This window comes from Halichoeres trimaculatus, unplaced genomic scaffold (assembly GCF_033239565.1).
Source record: "Halichoeres trimaculatus isolate MK-OKI-2021-1 unplaced genomic scaffold, fHalTri1.1 fHalTri1_scaffold_21, whole genome shotgun sequence".
Classification (NCBI taxonomy): domain Eukaryota; kingdom Metazoa; phylum Chordata; class Actinopteri; order Labriformes; family Labridae; genus Halichoeres; species Halichoeres trimaculatus.
In genome coordinates, this window is record NW_027437199.1 from 6,630,047 (window position 1) to 6,652,142 (window position 22,096).

Genomic DNA, 22,096 nt, shown 5'->3' on the forward strand with positions numbered 1-22,096 from the left:
GGCTAAAACATAAGATAAGGGTAAAACACTGGTTGAAAGCTGAAACACAGGTTAAGACCAGCACATGAACTCCCGTTAAAATATGAGCTAAAGGCTAAAACACGGGTAAAGACCAAAAAACGAGCTAAAGGCATAAACAAGAGCTAAAGGCTAACTACAGGTGTTAAAGGCGAATCCACAGGTTAAAGGCTTAAACATGGGTGTAAGGCTAAAACACTGGCTAAAGGCTCAAACAGGTTAAAGACCAAGTCATGGGTTAAGGGCTAAAACATGGGTTAAAGGTTAAAATATGAGCTGGAGGCTTAAATTTGAGGTGAAGGCTAAAACACAGGTCAAAGGCTAAAACACAAGCTTAGCTGTTTGTGATAATGTTCATTCCAACCCACAGTCAGCAGTTATTCTGCAGTGGTCTGTTCAAACTTGTAAGTCTATCAATAAAATGAAGAGTGAGGTTATGTTAGCTCTGATTGGTAGATGACTGGCAGGACATAGCTAACCAGGATTAACTAAATTTCCTCTTACACATCTCAGAGCACCAGGCTGTGAGTAGTGCTAAATATGGTTGGTTTTCTTGTCACATTTTAAACTACTGCGCTCCATAACTGTTGATTAATACCTCACCTCTTGGCGTTGGATCTGGTCAGAAGTTGTCTTGAACAAAGAAAGGTAGTGATCTGATCTCCATTTATTTCCGACTTGTTAAGAGTCACATCTGCAAGACAGTGTGCACATGACTTGGGGCCAAAAGGTGTCGCTGCAGTCCAATTCAAACACATCCTCCTCACAACCCCTTTAACAGAGCTATCACATCATTACAACAGGAACTGTTCAACAGACACAAGAATCCACTTCTACTACATAAATATCTTTTCAAACAGAGCCTGAGGTTTGTGAATAATTTAAAGTCTATTTCTAACTGAAAACTGAGCAGAGAAACTAAACACAAGTGGGAGGAACTTTGACGCTGTCACACTTGGAGAAAAGAGCTGCTCTGAGTTTGGGTTAATCAGAGGTCAGTTTGTGAAATTCACACGTTTTGATTAAAAAAACTTTACTTAACCTCAAGGTCAGACACCTCAGAGGCAAAATCAAGATTCAAAGTTCTGTAGAAAGTTTTTGACTCTTTAATGTGAAACGACAGAAGACTGATGTGATCTGCTTCATTAGAGCTTTCAGGTTCATTTCTATCTGCTCTTTTCTTCTTTCTTTTTCTGGTGTTTTGCTCTCCAGGCTCATGTCTGTGAGTTCAGTCTGTTTGCAGCCAAACATGATCCACTCATGCAAAAAGCTGCAGTCACAGCAGACTCCGTCGGCAGCCTGAGGAAAGGTTAAACCGGTTGTAACGTTTCTGTCCAAATAAACTCACAGCCAGGACACAAAGCCCTGTCCTCTGCAGGGAGACCGGCTGCTGGTCAGCAGCTCCTCTCAGAGTGTCTGCAGCAGACAGAACAATGTGGGAACAGGGCCATGCATTAAAGATGAGTCATGAAACACAGAGCATGTGAATGAGTCAAAAGAAGAGGAACAACCTGCCCACACGTCCTTCTCTTCAGTGCTCAGACGGCTCCTCAGGATGAAAGAAGAAATCAAAGAAAACATAACAAAACACTTCCTGTCTCCAGCTGCTGTGTGTCCTGGACGGTGAGGTCGAGTGAGAGCCTGATTAAAGACAGGATGAGGGTTTGGATGTAAGACACAACGGGAGGAAAGGTGGGAGCTCAGAGCGGCTTTACCTGAGGTTTAATTTCTCAAGAGAAGGAGATAAAAAGTTCAGGTGAGGTGAAGTGGAGATAAAAACTAAAAGAAAAAGAAATATACCGGCATCAAAGTGAGATCTCTGAGGGTGACAGACACCATGACTGTCAGAGACTCAGTCTGTACCTGTGTGTGACCTGGTGATGAGGATGATGAAGATGATGATAAAGATGGCAGTAATTATAAAGATGATGATGAAATCATAATAGTGATGACAATGAAGATGATGATAATAATGACAACAATGATAAAGATGATCACGAAAGTTGCATTGATCAAGATAATAAAGATGATGATGATAATGAGAATAAATATAATGATAACTGAGGTAATGATGATGATGTTGATGATGACAATGATTATAGAAATGACGAAAGTGATGATGATGATTAAAATGTTGAAGAAGATGATAATGACTATTATGATGCTAACGATGAAGATGAAGAAGATGATGTTGATGATGATGAAAATAATTATGATGATGATCATAATGCTGACTGAGGTGATAAACACTTTGATGATGATTATGATGATGATGATGATGATGATGATGATGATGATATCAACAATAATGAAGATGGCCATGATAGTTGCAATTGTCAAGATAATGATGATGATGATGATGATGATGATGACACCAATAAAGATGATGATTTAGGTGATGTTGATGATGATGATGATGATGATAATTATGATGATGATGATGATGACAAGAAAATGATGATGACCATGAAAATAATGATGATGATGATAATTATGATGATGATAATGACATTGAAAATGATGATGATGATGATGATGATGATGATGAAAATAATGATAATGATGTTGATGAAGATGAAAATGATGATGATGACGATGAAAATAATGATGATGATGATGATGATGAAAATGATGATGAAAATGATGATGATGATGATGACAATGAAAATAATGATGATGATGGTGATGATGGTGATGAAGATGATGATGATGATTATCATTATGATGATGATGATGAAAATGATGTTGATGACAGGTGAAGTGTTTTAGAGTTAGACTTAAGGTGATGATGATGATGACGGTTATGATGATGATGAGGATGATAATCAAAAATGATGATGATGATGATGAAAATGATGATGATAATGATGATGAAAATGACAGGTGAAGTGTTTTAGAGTAAGGATTCATTTAGTGATCACACACACACACACACACACACACACACACACACACACACACACACACACACACACACACACACACACACACACACACACACACACACACACACACACACACACACACTGACAGTTGATTAGTTGCTCTGGTTGTTTTTTTTCTTGATCTGAGTCTGAGCGGCATCGACCAATCAGAAGCCTTGGAGCTTTTGGCTTTTTCCACTTGTTTACGTGTTCACTCCTGATGACCAAGTAAGTCAATGAAACTCAACACACCCTAAAAGAAACAAGCTCACTCAGTCACTCACTCTTTTCACTGTGGTAAGAGTCTGACTCCTGATCACTGACTTAATGAATCAGATTCATCTCTTCATGCTGCTCCCTGGTATCCTCTGCATGTTTCAGACAGGAATCCGCCCTAACACCTGTTCTCTCTGCTCCTTTGATAAACTCCATTCGCTGAGTTTCAATGAGATGATGCAGCAGGTGGGCTGGGCTGAGAACACACACACATTAAAGGAGACACACGGTGATAGGGATCATCTAATGAACGCCAACCACGCCTGTCCTTGGTTGATGTGCTGTTTCCACAGCAACACAGGGTCTCTGTCGTCATCACTCGGGGGGGCTGGGTTAAACCGCGCAGCACTTTCTTTAAATAGACAACGCTCACAGCAACTCACGATGAGGCAAACCTCCACAACCCAGAGACTGCCGGCTGTGTCGTCACGGCACAGGAATACAATCATTTATCCATCTATTTTTATACACACTCACACACACACACACACACACAAGCATGCACACATACAGAGAGATAGGTGAAATGAGTGATGTAGAACATTGGTTAGAAAACAGAAAGATAGATCCAAGAAAACAACGGAGGACACAGAGTCAGACTGACAGAGACACAGAGCGACACAAACTGACAGACACAGACAGAGAGGCACAGACAGATAGGCACAGAAAGACAGATTGCTGGAGAGACTGACAGAGACTAATTGACAAGTACACGGACTGACAAACAGAGAGACTGAGAGACACAGCTGACCGGTGAAGACCAGCAGACACAGACTAACAGACAGACTGCCGGACATAGACTGCCAGACAAACTAACAGACACAGACTGATAGACACAGACTGACAGTCAGAGACTGACAGACAGACAGACAGAGACTGACAGATGAAGAGTGACAGACACAGACTGACAAAAAATAACAGTCTCTTTTTTACCTCAATGAGTGATGGTGCTCATGGGAAATGCAGTCTTTAAAAACAGTTCTGATTCCAGCCATGGGGGTCAGTGGGGTAAACACCAAAGGGAGGGTCTTCACTGAGACTTTGGAGATCTTTAACTCAGAGTGACAGGGGTCATGGATGAATGTCAGGGTTCATTTAAAAGAGGAGTCTAATATTAGTGACACATTCAACATAAAATGAACGTGTTAGACAAAGTGATCGTAGATGACTTTGGCTCTGCACACTGTTCACTCTTGGTGAAGGAGATTTGAGGAGTAGATTTGTTTGAGCCTGTCCTGAAGAAAATTAATTGACAGCTCCATGAATAACTTGTAAACAGGAGCAGAAATGACTAGATTTGAGAAGTGAGTCTGGTGGTTTAATGAGGTTTCTCCGCTCCTGTAGGAAATTGAGGACACACTCCATCACCTTCAGATATTCCTGTTTTACACACTGATCAAATGTTCACAGACTCTCTGTCTCAAACTGAGTCTCTCCTTTCTCAGCTAGGATTTTTTTTTTTTTTAACCTGCTTTGATAACATCTTGTTCATCCACCCCTACATGGTAAAAACATGGTAACAAGTTGAGGTGCTGAAGTCTCTAAGGAGTCCAGTCCTCCTTATTTCAGATCATTATTTCAGGACTACAGGCGCTCAGGTATTGAAGTGTTCAGCTGACTTCAGTTCCATACTGCAGCTGGAGGAGGAGGTGACAGCAGCTCTGAGATATAAACACAGTGATGACGTCAGAGCTCTGTTTAAAGTTCACAGGCTGCAGTACTACAGAGTGATCCCCAGAGGGAGCTCTGAGCGCAGGAGTCAGGGATGAATGTCCTGAATATGTGCAGACACACACACACACACACACACACACACACACACACACACACACACACACACACACACACACACACACACACACACACACACACACATAATTTACCCACCTGTGAACAAGTAAACAATACCTGGTTTGACCAATCAGAGCCTTTCCTGCTCAGGACCAGACGTTTTATCAGAGGTCTTCAGATACAGAGGCTGAAATCCCTAAAACATGGTTAAAAAAAGTTCTCATTATCAAACAGAAACAGACCCCCTGCTGGCTGACACAGGAAATGACATCACGGGAAGTGACTGCGGAGGAAGTGACTTTAGAGGAGAACTTATAAGATCAAATGATGAGTGTAGGTCTGAACCCATGAGACCCTCAGTCTCTAAACCATCTGTTATCAGCTTTACCTGATTGCAACATCACCTAATCAAAGCAGATAAAACATACCTGAACTTACCTGAACACACCTGTGCTCAAACATTTCAGATCTGACTTTAAGAAAGAGTTAAAGCCTTGAGTGGTGATAAGCAGGCCTTCGTCAGTTGGGCTTGTCGCGGCTGCTGCATGTGCAGCGAGATCAGCCTCAGTAAAAGAGACATGTATGTAGCTACAGCAAGCGTACATCCAGCCACTAATGTAACATAATGTTTTTTTCCTGTTTTCTACCAACACTCTGAAGGGGTCACACTACTGGAAACAAAATGCACAAAGGATTCAGGCTGAACTAGAACAGGATTTGCAGGAATTGCATGGAACAAAGAGGAGATGGAGGTATGTTGTTTATTCATATTACTCTTATTTATCCAATCATTAAAATGAATCATTTTTTGCCCTTTTTTATTATTAAGATATCAAATAAAACTTTTTTCACTTTAAAATCAGTGTTACCCTCTGGCCATCACTTCTGTGCACACAAAAATGTTGTAAACAGTGCAAACAATTACTAATGCTCTGGTTTAATACTGTTGCAGATGTGCATTTGTGATACAAGCCTTTGCCTGTTTTCGGGGCTCTGATGAGTGTAACCATGGCAGAGATGGCACTGAGTGACTCTGTCCTGGTTCAGTGATGTCATATAACCACGTGGGACCTGTGGCCCTGAAATGAGCGTGGAGGAATGTTAAGAGGCTGTGAGCACAAAGTTTAATCTCAAATGTCCCAACTGAAGCCTGCAGACTGCTCTCACTGGACCTTTGTTCAGAAAGGAAACGCTTTCTTCAGCTCAGCTCTAGGGCCGATGTTTAACAGGTGGGGTGACCGTTCTTTTGATGTTGCTGCCCCCCAAACATTCACACCACCACTGATCCAGCCTTTTTGAGTCTGTTTCACACCTTCCTTTGTATTTTTATGGTTTGTTTATATTTTTTTGGTACTGCTTGTGTTAATTATGTTATTTCTGACACTGCTGTAAAACACTCTGCATGCCGTTTTATGTAATTATGAAGTGATATAGGAATAAATATTGATTGATAGATTGATTGAGAGGCCGGCTTCAAACTCAGATTAATTCCAAAGTATGGATAGAAAGGAAAAGCTTCAGACCAAAACAGAAAACTTCAGAGGACTCAGACTGTCAGAGGGTCTGAGGCATCTCCCAGTCCAGACTCGTGTCCTGGTGACTCAAAATAAAAATATCATCTTGTTGCTGATCACCTGAAACATCAGGAGCTATTTTTAAACAACCGCATCCGTCAGTACGAGGCTCAGCCCTCAGTTCTATACTCATCGCTCCCTGTTGCCATGGAGTCAGAGTCAGCGCATCGTGCAGCGCTCTGTGCGGCGCCTCGTCCTGTAAGATGAGAGGAAGAGGAGCATCAAAGACCTGAAACAGATGAAGAACCTGAAGGAAGATCTAAATCTGTGACGGTAGAGACTTTAAATAGATAAAACAAAGACCATGCTACGAGCTAATTAGCTTCTACAGGTGTGAATCACTTGATGAACAGGTGAAGAGACGCTGTAAACTGGTTTGTAAATGTTTTATTATCAAAATAAGAGAGATGAGTCTACAAAGGTCCTCGAACAGGTACATGGACAGATGTGGCAGTTTAGATTGATGAACAGATTCAGGAGACCTCTTCGAGGTAAAGACCGGCTGATCTGAAAACCTAGATCAGACTTCTTTAACCATTCAAAGTCCCATGAAAGAAGAACTTCCTGTTCCTTTAACCGTCACTCAAAGATCCGCTGAACCCTCGAGTCTCTCCTTGACAGACGTCCTCTCTGAGTTTCCTCTGCTTAACACCAGAAACTCTGAAAACAGTAAATATACATGAAATGTTTCCCTCAGTTTATGTTTGGATGTTTTTTCTACACTGTTAAGAAACCAGAGCCCCGGATCTTTGAGACGTCTGAGGATTGTCCCGCGTCCTGCAGGCACTCGAAGGTCAGGATCAGGTGGGGGACTTTGGAGGCTACACGTCGCTCACAATGGAGACCCATGTACCCTTCAGACCAGAGGGAAATCTCCTTCCTCCTCCGGCAGCTCAGTGGTGTGCACACAGAAGATCTCAGGGACACGTAACATACGAGAAGAGTTAACCTCTCAGTGATCAGAATAATTCAGCAGGCAACAGAACAAGCATCGGGACTATGACCGTGGTAAAAACGCATGCCAAGGCACAGGTACCAACAGACTGGAACCAGAGCTGGACCTCTTCTCTCCCTTTGTTGTCAGGAAGGAAGAAAAGAAGCTTTTCCCACCAACAGCAGAAAGTTTCCTCTTCCAGAGACGGCGGCAGAACAAATAAAATATCTCTTTAAAAAAATGAAAACCACAGAGAAAGTAAAAGCTGAAAATCTGATCTTTACAATGAAACGGACATTGTACACAAACGGCGTAACGTGGGTCGAATGTTCCAAGACCGAAGAGATAAATAAAGCCGTTAAAAGTGGCGTATAGTACAGAGCTGGTCCTCCAGACTCCTCTAATCTCCACAAAAATCCATGAGGAGGCGTCGCTGCCTGAGGAGGGAAGAGGAGAGGGAAGGAAACATGAAGGAGATGCTTTAAAAAGAGACGTCTCTGGGTCAGCGATCTTGACAGATTTAACTCTGAATCAAGCCTTGTGGTATCAGCTATGAGAAAAAGTTCCTCACCTTAAAAAACTGTTCCTCTTTCCAAAGTTCCTGGTCCTCAGAAGAGCCCGCAGTCTTTCAGGTTGTTCTTGATGATGACGTCGGTCACGGCGTCAAACACAAACTGCACATTCTTGGTGTCTGTGGCGCACGTGAAGTGTGTGTAGATCTCCTTGGTGTCCTTCCTCTTGTTCAGGTCTTCGAACTGACACTGGATGTATGCGGCGGCTTCCTCGTACGTGTTGGAGCCTGGAGGAAGACGAGGAGCAGGACGACAAAGAGGAAGGAGTGGGATTATTTAACCCCCATCCATCTAACCCTGTAGCTTGAAGAAATGGAGCCTACAGTTTATTCTCAAGTATCACTTCCTCTTTTCACCTTACCTCTGAAGCAGCTCTTGAACTCACCTGCTGTCAGCCAGGTGTGGTGGTTAAACATAAAACTGGCGTCTGAATATAAGGAGTGTTTCCTGTCAAAGGTCTTACCGGCGTACTCAGGGTAACAGATGGTCAGAGGACTCTTCTTGATCTTCTCCTCGAACAGATCCTTCTTGTTGAGGAAGAGGATGATGGACGTGTCTGTGAACCACTTGTTGTTGCAGATGCTGTCGAACAGCTTCATGCTCTCGTGCATTCGGTTCTGAAAAACAAAGCACGGTGCACACATTGAATCAGCTCCTGCCTCTTCTTCCTGAAAACAGCTCCTGCAGAGTGCCCTCCGTCACTCACCATCTCCTCGTCCTCAGCCAGCACCAGGTCGTAGTCGCTGAGCGCCACGCAGAAGATGATGGCCGTCACACCCTCGAAGCAATGGATCCACTTCTTCCTCTCAGAGCGCTGACCGCCAACATCAAACATCCTGCAGACAGGAAACAGAGCGGAGGTTAAATCAGACCAAGTGGCGTTGAGCTGTTACCAACCAAAAACTGAACAAGTGGAGGAGTCGCTGCAGGGTTACTGATGACAGGCCAAGAACACAGAAACTTCTGTTTTCATCACTTTATTATTCATTACTTAATCATATGTTACTTATTTATTTTATCTATTTATTATCAGTTTGATTTCATCAGTTTATTTATTACTTAGTGAATTTAATTTACAATTATAATATGTTTCTTTGTTTCCTTATCATAATAATTATTTTTATTATATTTTATTATTATAATAATTTATTAATCATAATAATTATTATTTTATTTCATCTGTTACTATATTGCTTTATTGTCTATTAATTTATTATTTATTTATTTTTAACATCTGTTACTCTATAACTGAATTCATCATCATTTTTTTTAACTTTATTGTTACTTAATTTAATATTTATATGTTTATGTGTTATTTATTATTCATTTATTATTATTATTATTATTATTATTATACAATTATTATTATCTATTACTATTTTCTATCCTTTATTTTATTGTTTTATTATTTATTCATTTTTATTATCTGTTACTTTATCACTTAATTTATTATCAGTTTATTTTTTACTTTTTTGTTCCTTAATTTAATATTTAATTTAACATTTATCTGTGTTACTTTATTATTATAATATATGTATTATTATCTATTCATTATTATTTTTATTAATATTTATTCTTTATTATCAATAATTTTTATTATTATATGTGTTACTTTATTAGTTTATTCATATTTGATTATATTTTCAATAATTTATTGTGGTTTCATTCTGACCGCAGAGGACACAGATCAAAACAAGGCCACAGGTTAGCTTTAGCATTAGCGTTAGCTGCTCAGTCATGTGACAGTAGAGTGAAGCATGTTTCTGCAGTCTCTAATTACATTAATCATAGACCCTGTGATGACAGCAACGTGCCTGCTGAGTCATCTCTGAGTCACCCCTGAAGCTGGTCCTTCACTTCCTGCTCAGAGGAACTTTAACGTGTGAACGAGTCTAAGAAAGAAGCCTCAGACTCTGAGCCTGGCGCTGCTCTCAGGGGATTCTTACTTGAAGTGCAGGTCCTTAAATGTGAAGTGTGTCTCAACAATGCCTGTGGTTTTCACTCTGGTCCTCAGGACATCCTGCTGGGTCGGGATGTAGGTGGACTGGGATATCCTGTCCAAATCATTTAGGTAACTGGGAAGAGAGGAGGAGAGGAGGAGACAGAAAACAGGGAGGTGTTCAGTGAAGGTGTCTTAATGTCACAACAAAGTGTTGATTCATGGATTCCTCTAATGGGGGCAAACTAAACTCCTGGATCCTCAGACACTGAGCTGCAGCTTCTCTCTGTTTGTAATGAGCTCACACCTCAGGCGCGCTGCTGATAAATTACAACCAAGAAAGATTAGTGGCCTCTAGAAGGCAGCAGATAAACACCAGTAATCTCCTCTTCACATCAAAACAAGCCTTCACTTCATCGTCTGAGGTATCAGGAGACTAAACACACGAGGTTCAGCGACGCTGCTTTCTTTTTATGAAAGCTTCCAAACAGACGGATGACAGGATCAGGGGAACACATTAAAAATGTTTTTATCACAGAAATAAAACATCATAAGTGCTGAAACACTATCAGGCAGACTCAGACAGATCCAGGAGTGGCACTGTGTAGATGTTTTTAAGCATCTGGGGTTTGCTCCTGTGCTGAGGTCAAAGGTCAAACAGTGTGAAGCAGGGGGTAAATATTGATGGAGTTAAAGTCTGAACACGTGCGCACTGCTGCAGCTCTCTCCTGTCAGAGTGTTTTAGGGCACTGTCACCCTGTGTGTGTGTGTGTGTGTGTGTGTGACACTCACTATGCTGCAGAGTCGTTGAGCTGATATTCTCGGGAGCGGCTGAAGCAGGCTTGAACGCCTCCGTCCTTCCACAGCCTCTTGATGACGCCGGCGAGCTCTCCTGTCATGAAGCCTTCCTCTGCAGAGCCGGCGAGCACGAACAGCTGCCGAGCATCGTCCTGCAGAGGAAGAGGAGTCTTGAAAGACTCTACAGCAGCGATATAACTAAGACTGTTAACGGGACGGATCCCAGTCACGGAGAGCAAACAGCTGTTTCAGATTCACTAAACCTGGAGTCTGTGTGTGTTTGTCCATTTTACTAAACGTGTAAACAAAGAGGCGGGGCTTAAATCTGTCAGTCATAGCCACATTAGCTTCCAGCTTTACTCACAGCTCTAGCAGCATCCCCGAAGTCGATCTTGAGGCGTCCCATGGCTCTGATGATGGCGATGATGGACTGGATGGTGTTGCTGTAGACCACGGCTTTGTACTGCTTACATTCTTCTTCTGAGTATCCGGCTTCGTGGATAATCCTGCAGGAAACAGGAGACAGAACATAACGTCAGTGGATCCTGATGTTTCTGAATGCTGCCCAGCTGACAGTGAACTCATCTTCTCATCCGTGATCCCCGCTGAGAGATGTTTGTCAGGTGAAAATCAGTTACTCCCCTTCACAGCTCCTCTCCAGCCTCCCTGTCAACCCTAACACTAACTGACCTCACATGAACTGAAACGCTATTCCCGGCCCCTCAGAGGCCCTAATCTACCTCCTCCTCATTTCTGGAAGCTAAATTTAAGGTTATCCAGGGAAAAGTGTCCATGGCTGAAAGGGAGCAGGACACTGAGGATGAGGATATAAAGAGAGGAGGCTCACAGGGGGGTGGGGCTCTGTGGGTGGGGTCTGAGTTAGCTTATCCTGCTACCTGTAAGCTTCTGCTAGACATTAGTTTACTGATGTGAAGAACGCTGAGGTGAACTCACTTCATCTGCTTCACGATCGTACTCTTCCCTGATTCTCCAGCACCTGTGGGACACAAACACAAGTTTGTTACAGAGTGTAATACCCACAATGTTTCCAGTAAAAAGACAAATCACTTAACACTACTGTCAAACAGCTTCAGCCCTTTAACCTTCACGTCCTAAAACTGGATAAAAAGCTGTGAAACAAGATGAAATTAAGGGTTTAAGGTGATGGGGTCAAAGCAAGGGTACAGCTTTTTAAACCCCATGCTGTCTCCATGTTAACAGTTTTATACATGGGTTGTATCGTGTGCAGTCTTTGTCACCTGAGCAGGATTTTGTTCAGCTCCACTGATGGTTTCTTTAATAGTTCCTCTGACCACTCCACTAACTACTCCTCTGACTAGTGTTTTAACCATTTCCTTGATAGTTCCACTGACAGCTCCTCTTACAATTCCTCCTGCTGTTCCTCCGAAAAATCGTTTTTGATGGTTCCTCTGACCACTCTTCTGACTGATCCCTTGACCCTCCCTTTGACCATTCCTCTGACTGTTCCTTTGATAGTTCCACTGACTGATCCCCTAACTGTTCCTCTGAACGTTCCATTGACCATTCTCTTGACTGTTCCTTTGACTATTCCTCTGATAGTTCCTTTGATAGTTCCCCTAACTGATCCCCTTACTTTTCCTCTGACTGTTTCATTGACCATTTCTTGGACCATTTCTTTGACCGTTCCTTTAACAATTCCATTGACCATTCCTTAGACCATTCCCCTGATAATTCCACTGACTGATCCCCCAACTGTTTCTTTGACCATTTCTTTGACTGTTCCTTTGATAGTTCCACTGAATGATTCCCTAACTGTTCCCCTGACCGTTCCATTGACCAATCGTTTGACCAATTCTTTGACTGTTCCTTTATCTAATTTTTTTGACCATTCCCTTGACCATTCCCCTGATAATTCCATTGATAGTTCCCCTAAATTTTCCTTTGACAATTCCTCTGACTGTTCCTTTGATAGTTCTACTAACTGATCCTCTTACTGTTTCCCTGGCTGTTCCACTGACCATTCTTTGGACCATTTCATTGACTGTTACTTTGATCATTCCCTTGACCATTCCTCTTATAGTTCCACTGACTGATCCCTTACCCGTTCCTTTGACCATTCCTCGGACTATTCCTCTGATAGTTCCACTGACTGATCCCCTAACTGTTTCCCTGACCATTCCATTGACCATTCCACTGACCGTTCCATTGACCATTTCTTTGACTATTCCTTTGAAAGTTCCCCTTATTGATCCCTGTACTGTTCCCCTGACGGTTCTATTGACCATTCCTTTGACCGTTTCTTTGACCATTCCTCTGATAGTTCCACTCACTGATCCCCTAACAGTTCCTCTGACTGTTCCATTGACCATTTCTTTTACTATTCCTTTAATAGTTCCCCTTACTGATCCCCTGACTGTTCTATTCACCATTTCTTTGACTGTTCCTTTGATAGTTCCCCTTACTGTTCTATCCACAATTTCTTTGACTGTTTCTTTGATAGTTCCACTGACCATTCCTTTGACCCTTCCTCTGACAGATTCTCTGATGGCTCCTCTGAGCTTTATTTGTGAGTATTCCTTAGATGTTTTTCTTGTCATAAAGCACATCAATCTGCATGTTTTGGTCTTTTATAGATTGCAGTGTGTATCTTCCTGATGGAGGGAACTGGGCGGTTGTTGCTTTCAATGATCTCATCATTCTGAACACTCAACACTTTCATCTTCCACCTGCTCCCCTCAAAGACTGAGGTGATACCAGCTGAGGTTATATGGAGACATTTGGACACTAATCTTAACACATCACATCAAAGTACAGCAGCTAGTCTCTTCTCACAGCGACAGAGATCAGGGTTTTGGTATACAGATGTCCAGCTGATGTTGTCTGCCTCAGGGGAGGACTTTAGACCACCTGAGAGCAGAGATCCCTCAGAGAGTGAACACCTCAGCTCCTCTCAGCAGAAACAGAATGAGGAAGAGGAAACACACTGAAATGAACCCGTCAGCAGAGGCATGATGGGTTACACAATAAATCATCTAATCTAGTTCCACTTTCTCTGCTGCTGCAGAGGCAGAGAAATAAAACAGAGAAGAGTCAGAAATCTATGTGAGCTTTACAGAAACTCTTCAACAGACAGAGCCTTGAATACCTCCACCCTCCCTTTGCCCATGCTCATAGACACCTTCAGGATCATTAGAGAGATTCACCTGGGGATACTTCATTTAACTACGTGTCACCACTCATGGGCCACAGGGACCTGAGGAAGGAGGAGGAGGAGGAGGCCCGGACACTTCAGAGGAGCTCAGACTGACGATGGGAGGAATCCTTCAAAGAGACGTTTTTACCCTCTGTGGTCATGTGACGCCCTTAAATCTCCAGATTACAGCTGTTGAAGTAATCTGTCCTCATGTTACTGATCATCCAGTTGATGCCACTCAACAAAACTTGACATTTAAACAAGTTAGTATCTGTTTATCTATCAATCTATCTATCTTAGGAGCTCTGCAGTCTGATGAAACCTCCTTTGACAGGAGCAGCAAGGCTTTTTATTTAGCCAATAAGAAACGTGTAAAAGCTGTGGCCATCGACAGATCTTCACATTTGAGACGTCTTAGAGTTTCAGACGATCACCCTCAAATCAGCTTCCTCCTGTTTCTCCTGGTCTCAAGCTTCATGCTGATGCAAGAGCTCTGCCGTTTCTACAGTGTGGCATCTTTAGGGAGGAGATCCTGACAGAGCCTCTAGGCCTGAGGATCACACACACACACACACACACACAGTTCTGACCTGTGGCTCTCGTGTTTCACAGCTTCAATACGCCCTCCCTGAAGCAGCCTCAGACCTCAGACCTCTGCAGCAGCTGGTTTCTGTTTCCAGACGTTTGAAACTATTTTAGGACAATCTGAGCTGATCCTGGAAGTTTTTCTTCTTCTTTCTCTTTCTCCCTTCCTGCCCCAAACACAGCTTTAGTTTCTCTTAAACATGGAGTGAGAGCAGGGAAAAGGAGGGAAGGTTTATGATAACAGCAGTAAGGAGACTGAAACATCTTCTGAGCTCTGATTTACAGTTGAGGCTCACGCTTTTAGCGATTACAGACCAAAGTTAGAGGAACAGAGTCCAAACTGAAGGACTGAGGTTCACCAACATGAAAAAGACTTTCCGAGTCTCTAGAGATTTATGGGGTTAGACTTTCATCCAAACAGAGAACAGCTCTGTCTTCATTTCTTTAGGCACAAAAAGCAAAACCACATAAGCAGCATGAGCCCAGATCAACCCCCTCCTCCTCTCCCTCTCTTTCTCTCTCTGACAGGGCGGGGGGTTAGGATGAGTCACTGGTGAAGGATCCAGGAGCTGGAGCAGCAGGGAAATGACCACAGGAATCAATGTGGAACGAGCAGATCGATGTGGTCTCAGCTTGTTTCCCACAGATGGAGATATTCACAGAAACATCTTCCTGCTCTGAAGGAATCTGGACGATCTAACTGGTGTGACCAATCCTCTTTCTTTCTGCCTCCCTCCTCATCCTCAGGATGCTGATCCCCATGCTACGGTTACATAAGTTTAACCACACTGAAGACGTTAAGATGAGAACAATGACAAAAGAAAGACACGAGGCGGGAGTATTATTAAAATGAACCCACAGCGATGGAGTCAGTAATTAGGCTGAGAAGATTGTGATCTATTTTAGCGTGAAGATATGAATAGTAGGGTAATTGAGTCCTGGAGATGATGAAGAAGAGAGAGTGCCAAATAAAGACTAAAAGCTAAAGCAGAAATATGCTCAGCACATTAGCTCTGTCTGCTCAAGACACCTGCCAGCTGGTTGGTAAGAGGACAGACGTGTTAAGATTAAAACGATTTTAACAAACAAACAAACCAGGTTTGCTCTACATCAGAGCCAAAGTTTTACTGCTGCAACCAACAGTGTATAAACTGTGATCAACATTTCATTTACACGACTGAAAAATGAAAGGTCTGCTGCACACACAACAAAAAGATGTAAAATGTTGTTCTCATATCAAAGATTAAAAGAGTTATCAATTTCATTGTAAAGCTGTAGTCTAGTTCTTATTGTAAAGTTGTAAAAGTTATCATTGCCACGCTAACTGATAGAGATGTAAAGCGTATAATTCTCATTATAAAGATATAAAGAGTGATCACTTTCTTAACGTTGTAGGGTGTTACCATTCTCATTGTTCATGTGGAGTAACACCATTCCCTTTAAAAAGTTGTAAATTGTATAGTTGTATAATTTTATAATTCTCATTATGAAGACATAGTACTATCTCATCTCTTTTTAAACTTGTAAAGTGTTATAATTCTCATGCTAATTATGAGGACGTAAAGAGTTATCACTCTCATAACGATGTGGGGTGCTATCATTCTCATTAAAAAGCTGTAAATTGTATAATTCTCATTATTAAGTAGTAGAGTGCTATTCTCATTAGTCGAGCATAAATTGTTATGACCATTTAAGAATTATAACGATGTAAAGTATTATTGTGCTCATTTCAAACTTGTAAAGTGTTATCATTCTCATGCTAATTATGAGGTGAAGAGTCTGTGAAGAGTTATTCTTATGTAAAAGATGTAAAACAATATCAAGATGTTAAGAGTTATCGCTCTTATTATGATGTGGGGTGTCATTCTTATTATGAAGATGTAAATTGTATTATTCTCATTATAAAGATGTAAAGTATTATTGTCATTAGGTTGGTATAAATTGTTATTATCTTTAAAGAATTTTTTAAACAATGGAGAGTATCATCATTCCCATTTTAAACTTGTAAAGTGTTATCATTCTCATTATGAGGATGTATAAGAGTTATTTCAGTGAAAAAAAGATGTAAAACATATAATTCTCATTATGAAAATGTAAGGTGTATAATTCTCAAAATAGAGATGTAAAGTCATCACTCTCATGACGATGCAGGCTGCCATCATTCTCATTTCAAACAGGTAAAGTATTGGCATTCTTATAAATATGAAAAGTGTGAAGTGTTATCATTATCATGATTAAAATGCACAAAGTATCATTCTCATGGTTAAGATGAAAAGTGCTATTCTCATTATGAAGATGTAAACAGTATAATTCCTGTAACTGAGGTGTAAAGTGTTAGTCTCATTATAATGTCAAGTATCATTGTTCTCATTCTAAACATGTAAAGTGCAATGTGTTATCATTCTCATTAAAGACATTTAAATTGTATGATTCTCATTAAGATGTTATATATGTTCTACTCATTTTTTAATTATGAATTGAAAATATTAAAAACATTATAATAATGAGGTAGAGTATTATCATTCTCATTTTAAACTTGTGAAGTGTTATCATTCTCATCATACTAAGTAGAGTGTTGTTCTCATTTTTAAGATGTAAAGTGTTATTCTCATTATTTAGATATGAATTGTTATTGTCATTAAAGTATGCTAAGTTGTATTTCAATTATAAAGATGTAATTGCTTTTTCTCATTGTGAACATGAGAAAGAAAATACTTTTCTTATAATAAAGATGTACATTTGTATTCTTATAAGGAAGATGTGCAGAGTTATTCTTATCTGAAAAATATTAAGTCTTATTCTTATTGTTAAGACGCAAAGTGCTACTCTCATTTTTTTCAGAAGTGAAGAGTTGAAATTCTCATCCTAAAGATGTGGCTTCTCTTGGTCTTGTATATTGTTGTGCTGTATGATAGAGGTTAGGAGTGATTGGATCCAACATGCTTTGGTGTTCTCAGGTGCCCTCAGGTGTTCTCAGCCCCGTCCTACCATCTAACCTGTTTAGTTGATTTATATCTTTGTTGACAGTGAGTGTTTGGGGGAAAGTTTACTCCAGATTTCCTTGCAGACTCTGAAACAGCATCCTTTTAGAGCCTGTTTCCCTCCAAAGTAAACAATTTAAAGTCCTAACTCCTGCCCCCATGCCGCTCTGCAGCTGAGCTTCTTCATTTTTAATGCTGTAGTCGTTCTCATCTTACAGCCTCCCCTTCTCCTTTCTCCTCGCCTGTCTGTGCATCTCCTCGGCAGGTGGTAACCTGAAGACTCCTTCATCACGCTGAATGAACCAAACACAAATGGCAGAAAACTGTGCCAATGCAGCAGCACACACCCTCTCCATGAGCAGGAATCTAAAGCTGCAGCTGAAGTGAGGTTTGTGTCAGAGCCATAACTGACAGAAAACTCCTCTGACACCCTCCAGCAGCATCGCAGAAACTTGACCTAACTTGCTCGCTTTCAATTGGCAAGCCTCATCTGGCCTCCAAGCACCTGAGGAATGTGTTCCACCTTTGGCAGAAAATATGCACATTCCTGTTTGCACAACTCCAACATCCCTCTAAAATCTATGTTTAAACCAGAAAAATACAGAAGCAGTGTTATTATCTGTATTCTCTCATGAACACACAGAGGAATGTGCTGTTCAATTATGCAGAAGGACGTGCAGAAATGTTGTTTATCTCACTCTGGCTCCCAAACGTGTTCACACAAACAGCTCTCACTCTGAGCCTCCGTCAGGTGTTTGCCTTCCTTTGGAATTGGCTCCAGCCTCCGTGTCCTGGTAACCCACATAGCATGTGTGTGTATGTCAACATTTCCCAAAGCTGGGCAGAATGATGGAAAAGTTTTCCACCTACAGTCTGTATTTACAAGGGTAACAGTGCTTCCCCACATGTGAGTAATGCCTTTAATTCACACATGGCTGACCTCTGAACACAAGCACTTGTATATTTGTGCATGAGGGAGGAACAGCAGAGATGTGTAATGACTGCAGGAATTACACTCAGACTGCAGATAGATGAATCAGGATAACAGCCATGGTGTGAGCAGGACCTGAATCCAACTTAGTAAACATAGGTCGGTCATAATTGGTCATAGCTGACAGCGATTAAGAGTCACAAGGTTTCCCACAGCTATCCATGTTAATGAGGCTGCTCGCTCAGTTAGACTTTATTTCTGCTGCTTCATCACTGTAATTTCCTGCATTTGTTGCACAACATGCTGCTCCTTTCTGACATTTTTGTTTGGGTCTCACTCCTGAGGTTGGGTTTAAAACTACAGGTGCCAGAATCTGACAATGACACCGTGGACCTTCATCAAGACCATCTTTAAAATCTATTAGCAATGTCAAGCGTCAAGAAAAAGACCCATGTAAGTTAAGCATTCCCAGCTCTGCTCATAATGTCTGTTTGTTGTTGGAGTCTGGTTCAATATCATCTGTTTGCGACAAGCGGCAACCTCCGGTCAAAGAATATGAGACAATGCAGAAGTGCTAAAATCTCCTGTTTCTCGAGTGTCCACTTGAGGCTGACTCCAGAAGTACCGGAAGTCACATACACACCAAGCCAAAAAAAGCTGTTTTATTTTCAGCCTGGTTCAACAAACGTCTCCTGTCTGAATCGCTAATTTCACTATCGGCACTCACTGAAGACGGGGGGGGATTTTTTTCCAAGAGGATATTGAGATGGCAAGCTCACTCAATCAAAGAGACAGCTCAGGTCAAAACAGATGTACTCGAAACCCCTGCCACTTCCAAAATGGCCGCGGTAGCTGATCTGCTTCAAAAATCTGTTTCAGAAACAGACAGGTGACATCTAGGCGACTGCTTCCATTAATTATACAGTCTATGGTTTTTGACCCGGTTTGATTTATTTTGAAATCATTGGGTGTTTCTAAGTTGTTTCTGTGTACAACTCCTATCCTGCAAATGACTATTTGAATATTCAAAAACAATTGCCCATCCCTTGTTTATAACCTGAACTTGTGAAAGTCTTTCGATGACTGATGAGCCACAGGCCTGTTGTCTCTGAAGCGAGGGGAAATGTGCTGCGTTCAAAGGATTTAGTCGATACAAACAGCTCAGAGAGGAGGGTTAGGGAGCTTTACTTTTGTGTCAGGACAGCAAATTAATCACATAAATAAAATTAACATAAAGTTGTATTATTTTGGATGATTGTGACCTTTTATATTCATCTTTTCTCATTTAGAGCTGACAGTTGGCTGAAAATAGTAAAGAGGGGAGTTTGTTATTGATACAGATTTCTGACTATGTCCACATTTCCTGACCGGCCGACTGGAAACTGACCCTGAACCAAAGACTGAACCAACCAGGGGCGTGTCCAGACCTTCAGAGGGGGTGACCCAGTTTACACACCAACAGATTCAGATATTTACATGAACACATGAGAGAAGATGTCATATTACTTCCCTTTTCTGTCCTCATTCATCAATCATCTTTAATCAATAACAGTTTCCTTTTGAACTATAAACAGTGTCCCACAAACACAACTCTTCTGTTTTTACCTTTAAAAAGTGACACCGCAGAATCAAAACACACTAATATAACACCATCAGATAATAATAGTAACAATAATGTTTTCTATCTATATATATAATCTATATTTAAATCTATAGATTTAATGAAAGGATATTAAAAACTAAGAAAGTTGGCGTGTTAGTCAGGGTGTTTGTCAGCAGCTGAGTGAAGGTGTTGGTTAAATGTTTAGCCCACATTTCACTGCAGAAACCTGCTCAGTCACGTTAAGTGGAAACACTCAGTACATGCATGCAGCAGTCCCACTAAGGTCATAGCTAGATCGTAAAGTCACAGCTGGTAATCTTGTCTGCGTTTACATGCAGGAAAGAGAATCAGACTTTTGGCCGAGAACGTCCACTTTGATAGGTGAGGGTATGTCCTTTTTTTGATAAGTGAAGCTGCGTGGGTATCAAACTGATTGAGTCCGATCACAATCGTATTGTCAAAGTGTGTTAATCCAGCTATGCTTAGTCCATTCTCAGTCTGACTAAGCTGTTTACATGCATCTCAATTGTCTGATCATATATTAGCTATCAGCAACTACTTAATGAGATTCCAGCACATTAACCCCCTTCGTTCTCCCCTACGCCTTAATTATTTCACTAACAATAAGAGGCAAATGTTCGAAAAAAAATCTCCAACAACTGTTTTCAGCATCCCATCACAGTTCAGGGTTTAGTACTTTAGGGGGACCCATCTCTGCCCCTCCTGGACACGCCCCTGAAGCCCCACTAATGAGGTTTTAATGGCAAACTGTCGCCTCCTGAGAGAGCTGTAGGCGAACAGAAAGCGAAGTTCGTCCACAGTCTAACCCAGCGACCCTCCATCCTCTTACCGAGCAGCAGCAGCTTGACCTCCCGGGCCGCCTTCTCTCCGTCGTCCCGCAGGTTCCTGTCGATCATTTTGCTGCGCTCCACCGCCGCCTTGTCCTCTGTGCTCAGCGTGCATCCCATCTTCTCTGTGTCCTTCAGATGGTGACAAAATTTCTAAAACACCGTATGTACCCACATTAAACGGTTCGAGCTGCCCTCACGCCGCACACACGCCCTTTTTTTAAAATGACAGCCAGTCGATCCGTTCGGGGCAGAAAAAGACGCGTTTCTCTCTTATAAAAACCACAGTGGTGTTTCTTTGTATTCGCTGTGTTTTGATCTAAAATCCTCTCCTCAATCCTTGAAAACCTAATTTAACAGAGAGGACATTCCTCAGTGATGTGTCGTCCACTCCAAAGGCTCCATTCGCTGCGGTGCTGACTGCCAGTGTTGAATGAGCTGTGGCGAACGGAGCGGAACGTCAGCGGGCGGCAACAGCTAACACACTTCCGGTACGACTCTTCACAATAAGGTTGATACTTAATATTTTTAAATAATAATAATGATAATATTAGTAATAATAATGTGAGTAAAAGAAGAAAAGAAAACATCTATTATTTTGTTGCTACGCAGGGAAACATTTGGAGTCAGACTTCTGATAAGACATTAATTCAATATCCTGATTTCCTACAGTGAAACACCTTTTTTTCTTTTATTATGTTGAGCTGACTTTGATGAGCATTTAAAGCAGATAAAATTTAATAGGATTTTTAATCGTGCTAAAGTTGTTTTGTTTGAAAGCTAATACATTATTTCCATTGACTAAATGCAGTTTAACAGCAACAGGTGCAGTGCATGATCTTTCTCCACCACACAGAAAATAAAATTAACGTGTATCAAACACACAAACCCACTGACACCTCGCTTTACTTTGGTGTGCAAGAATAAAAATCTCCGATAGATACACGCTTTATTTTGAAAGTCAATACCCAAACCGGAAACAGTGTGACAGAGGCTAACAGTTTTAAACCTGGTCAGTTTAACTAGTTACCAAGACTAGTTACTACTTTAATGACATATTCGAGACCTTTAGTGTTTCTCTTTAAGAAATGGCGGTTACAATTATTCAGTTTGTTGGATAAAATCAACCTCAGGTCGTTTTAGCCAC

The 22,096-nt window shown here is 41.3% G+C and overlaps 1 protein-coding gene across 1 annotated transcript; it reads right to left on the minus strand.

Moving 5' to 3' along the window:
* Window positions 1-6,955: 6,955 nt before the first annotated feature.
* Window positions 6,956-21,411, minus strand: gnai1 (guanine nucleotide binding protein (G protein), alpha inhibiting activity polypeptide 1). Its single transcript, XM_074697849.1, has 9 exons — window positions 20,952-21,411; window positions 11,781-11,823; window positions 11,191-11,332; window positions 10,821-10,978; window positions 10,036-10,164; window positions 8,796-8,925; window positions 8,553-8,706; window positions 8,089-8,316; window positions 6,956-7,954 (listed from the first exon to the last, which is right to left on the minus strand). Exons 1-8 carry the CDS (start codon window positions 21,067-21,069, stop codon window positions 8,126-8,128), a joined length of 1,065 nt encoding a protein of 354 aa, XP_074553950.1. The 5' UTR covers window positions 21,070-21,411; the 3' UTR covers window positions 6,956-7,954; window positions 8,089-8,125.
* Window positions 21,412-22,096: the final 685 nt, after the last annotated feature.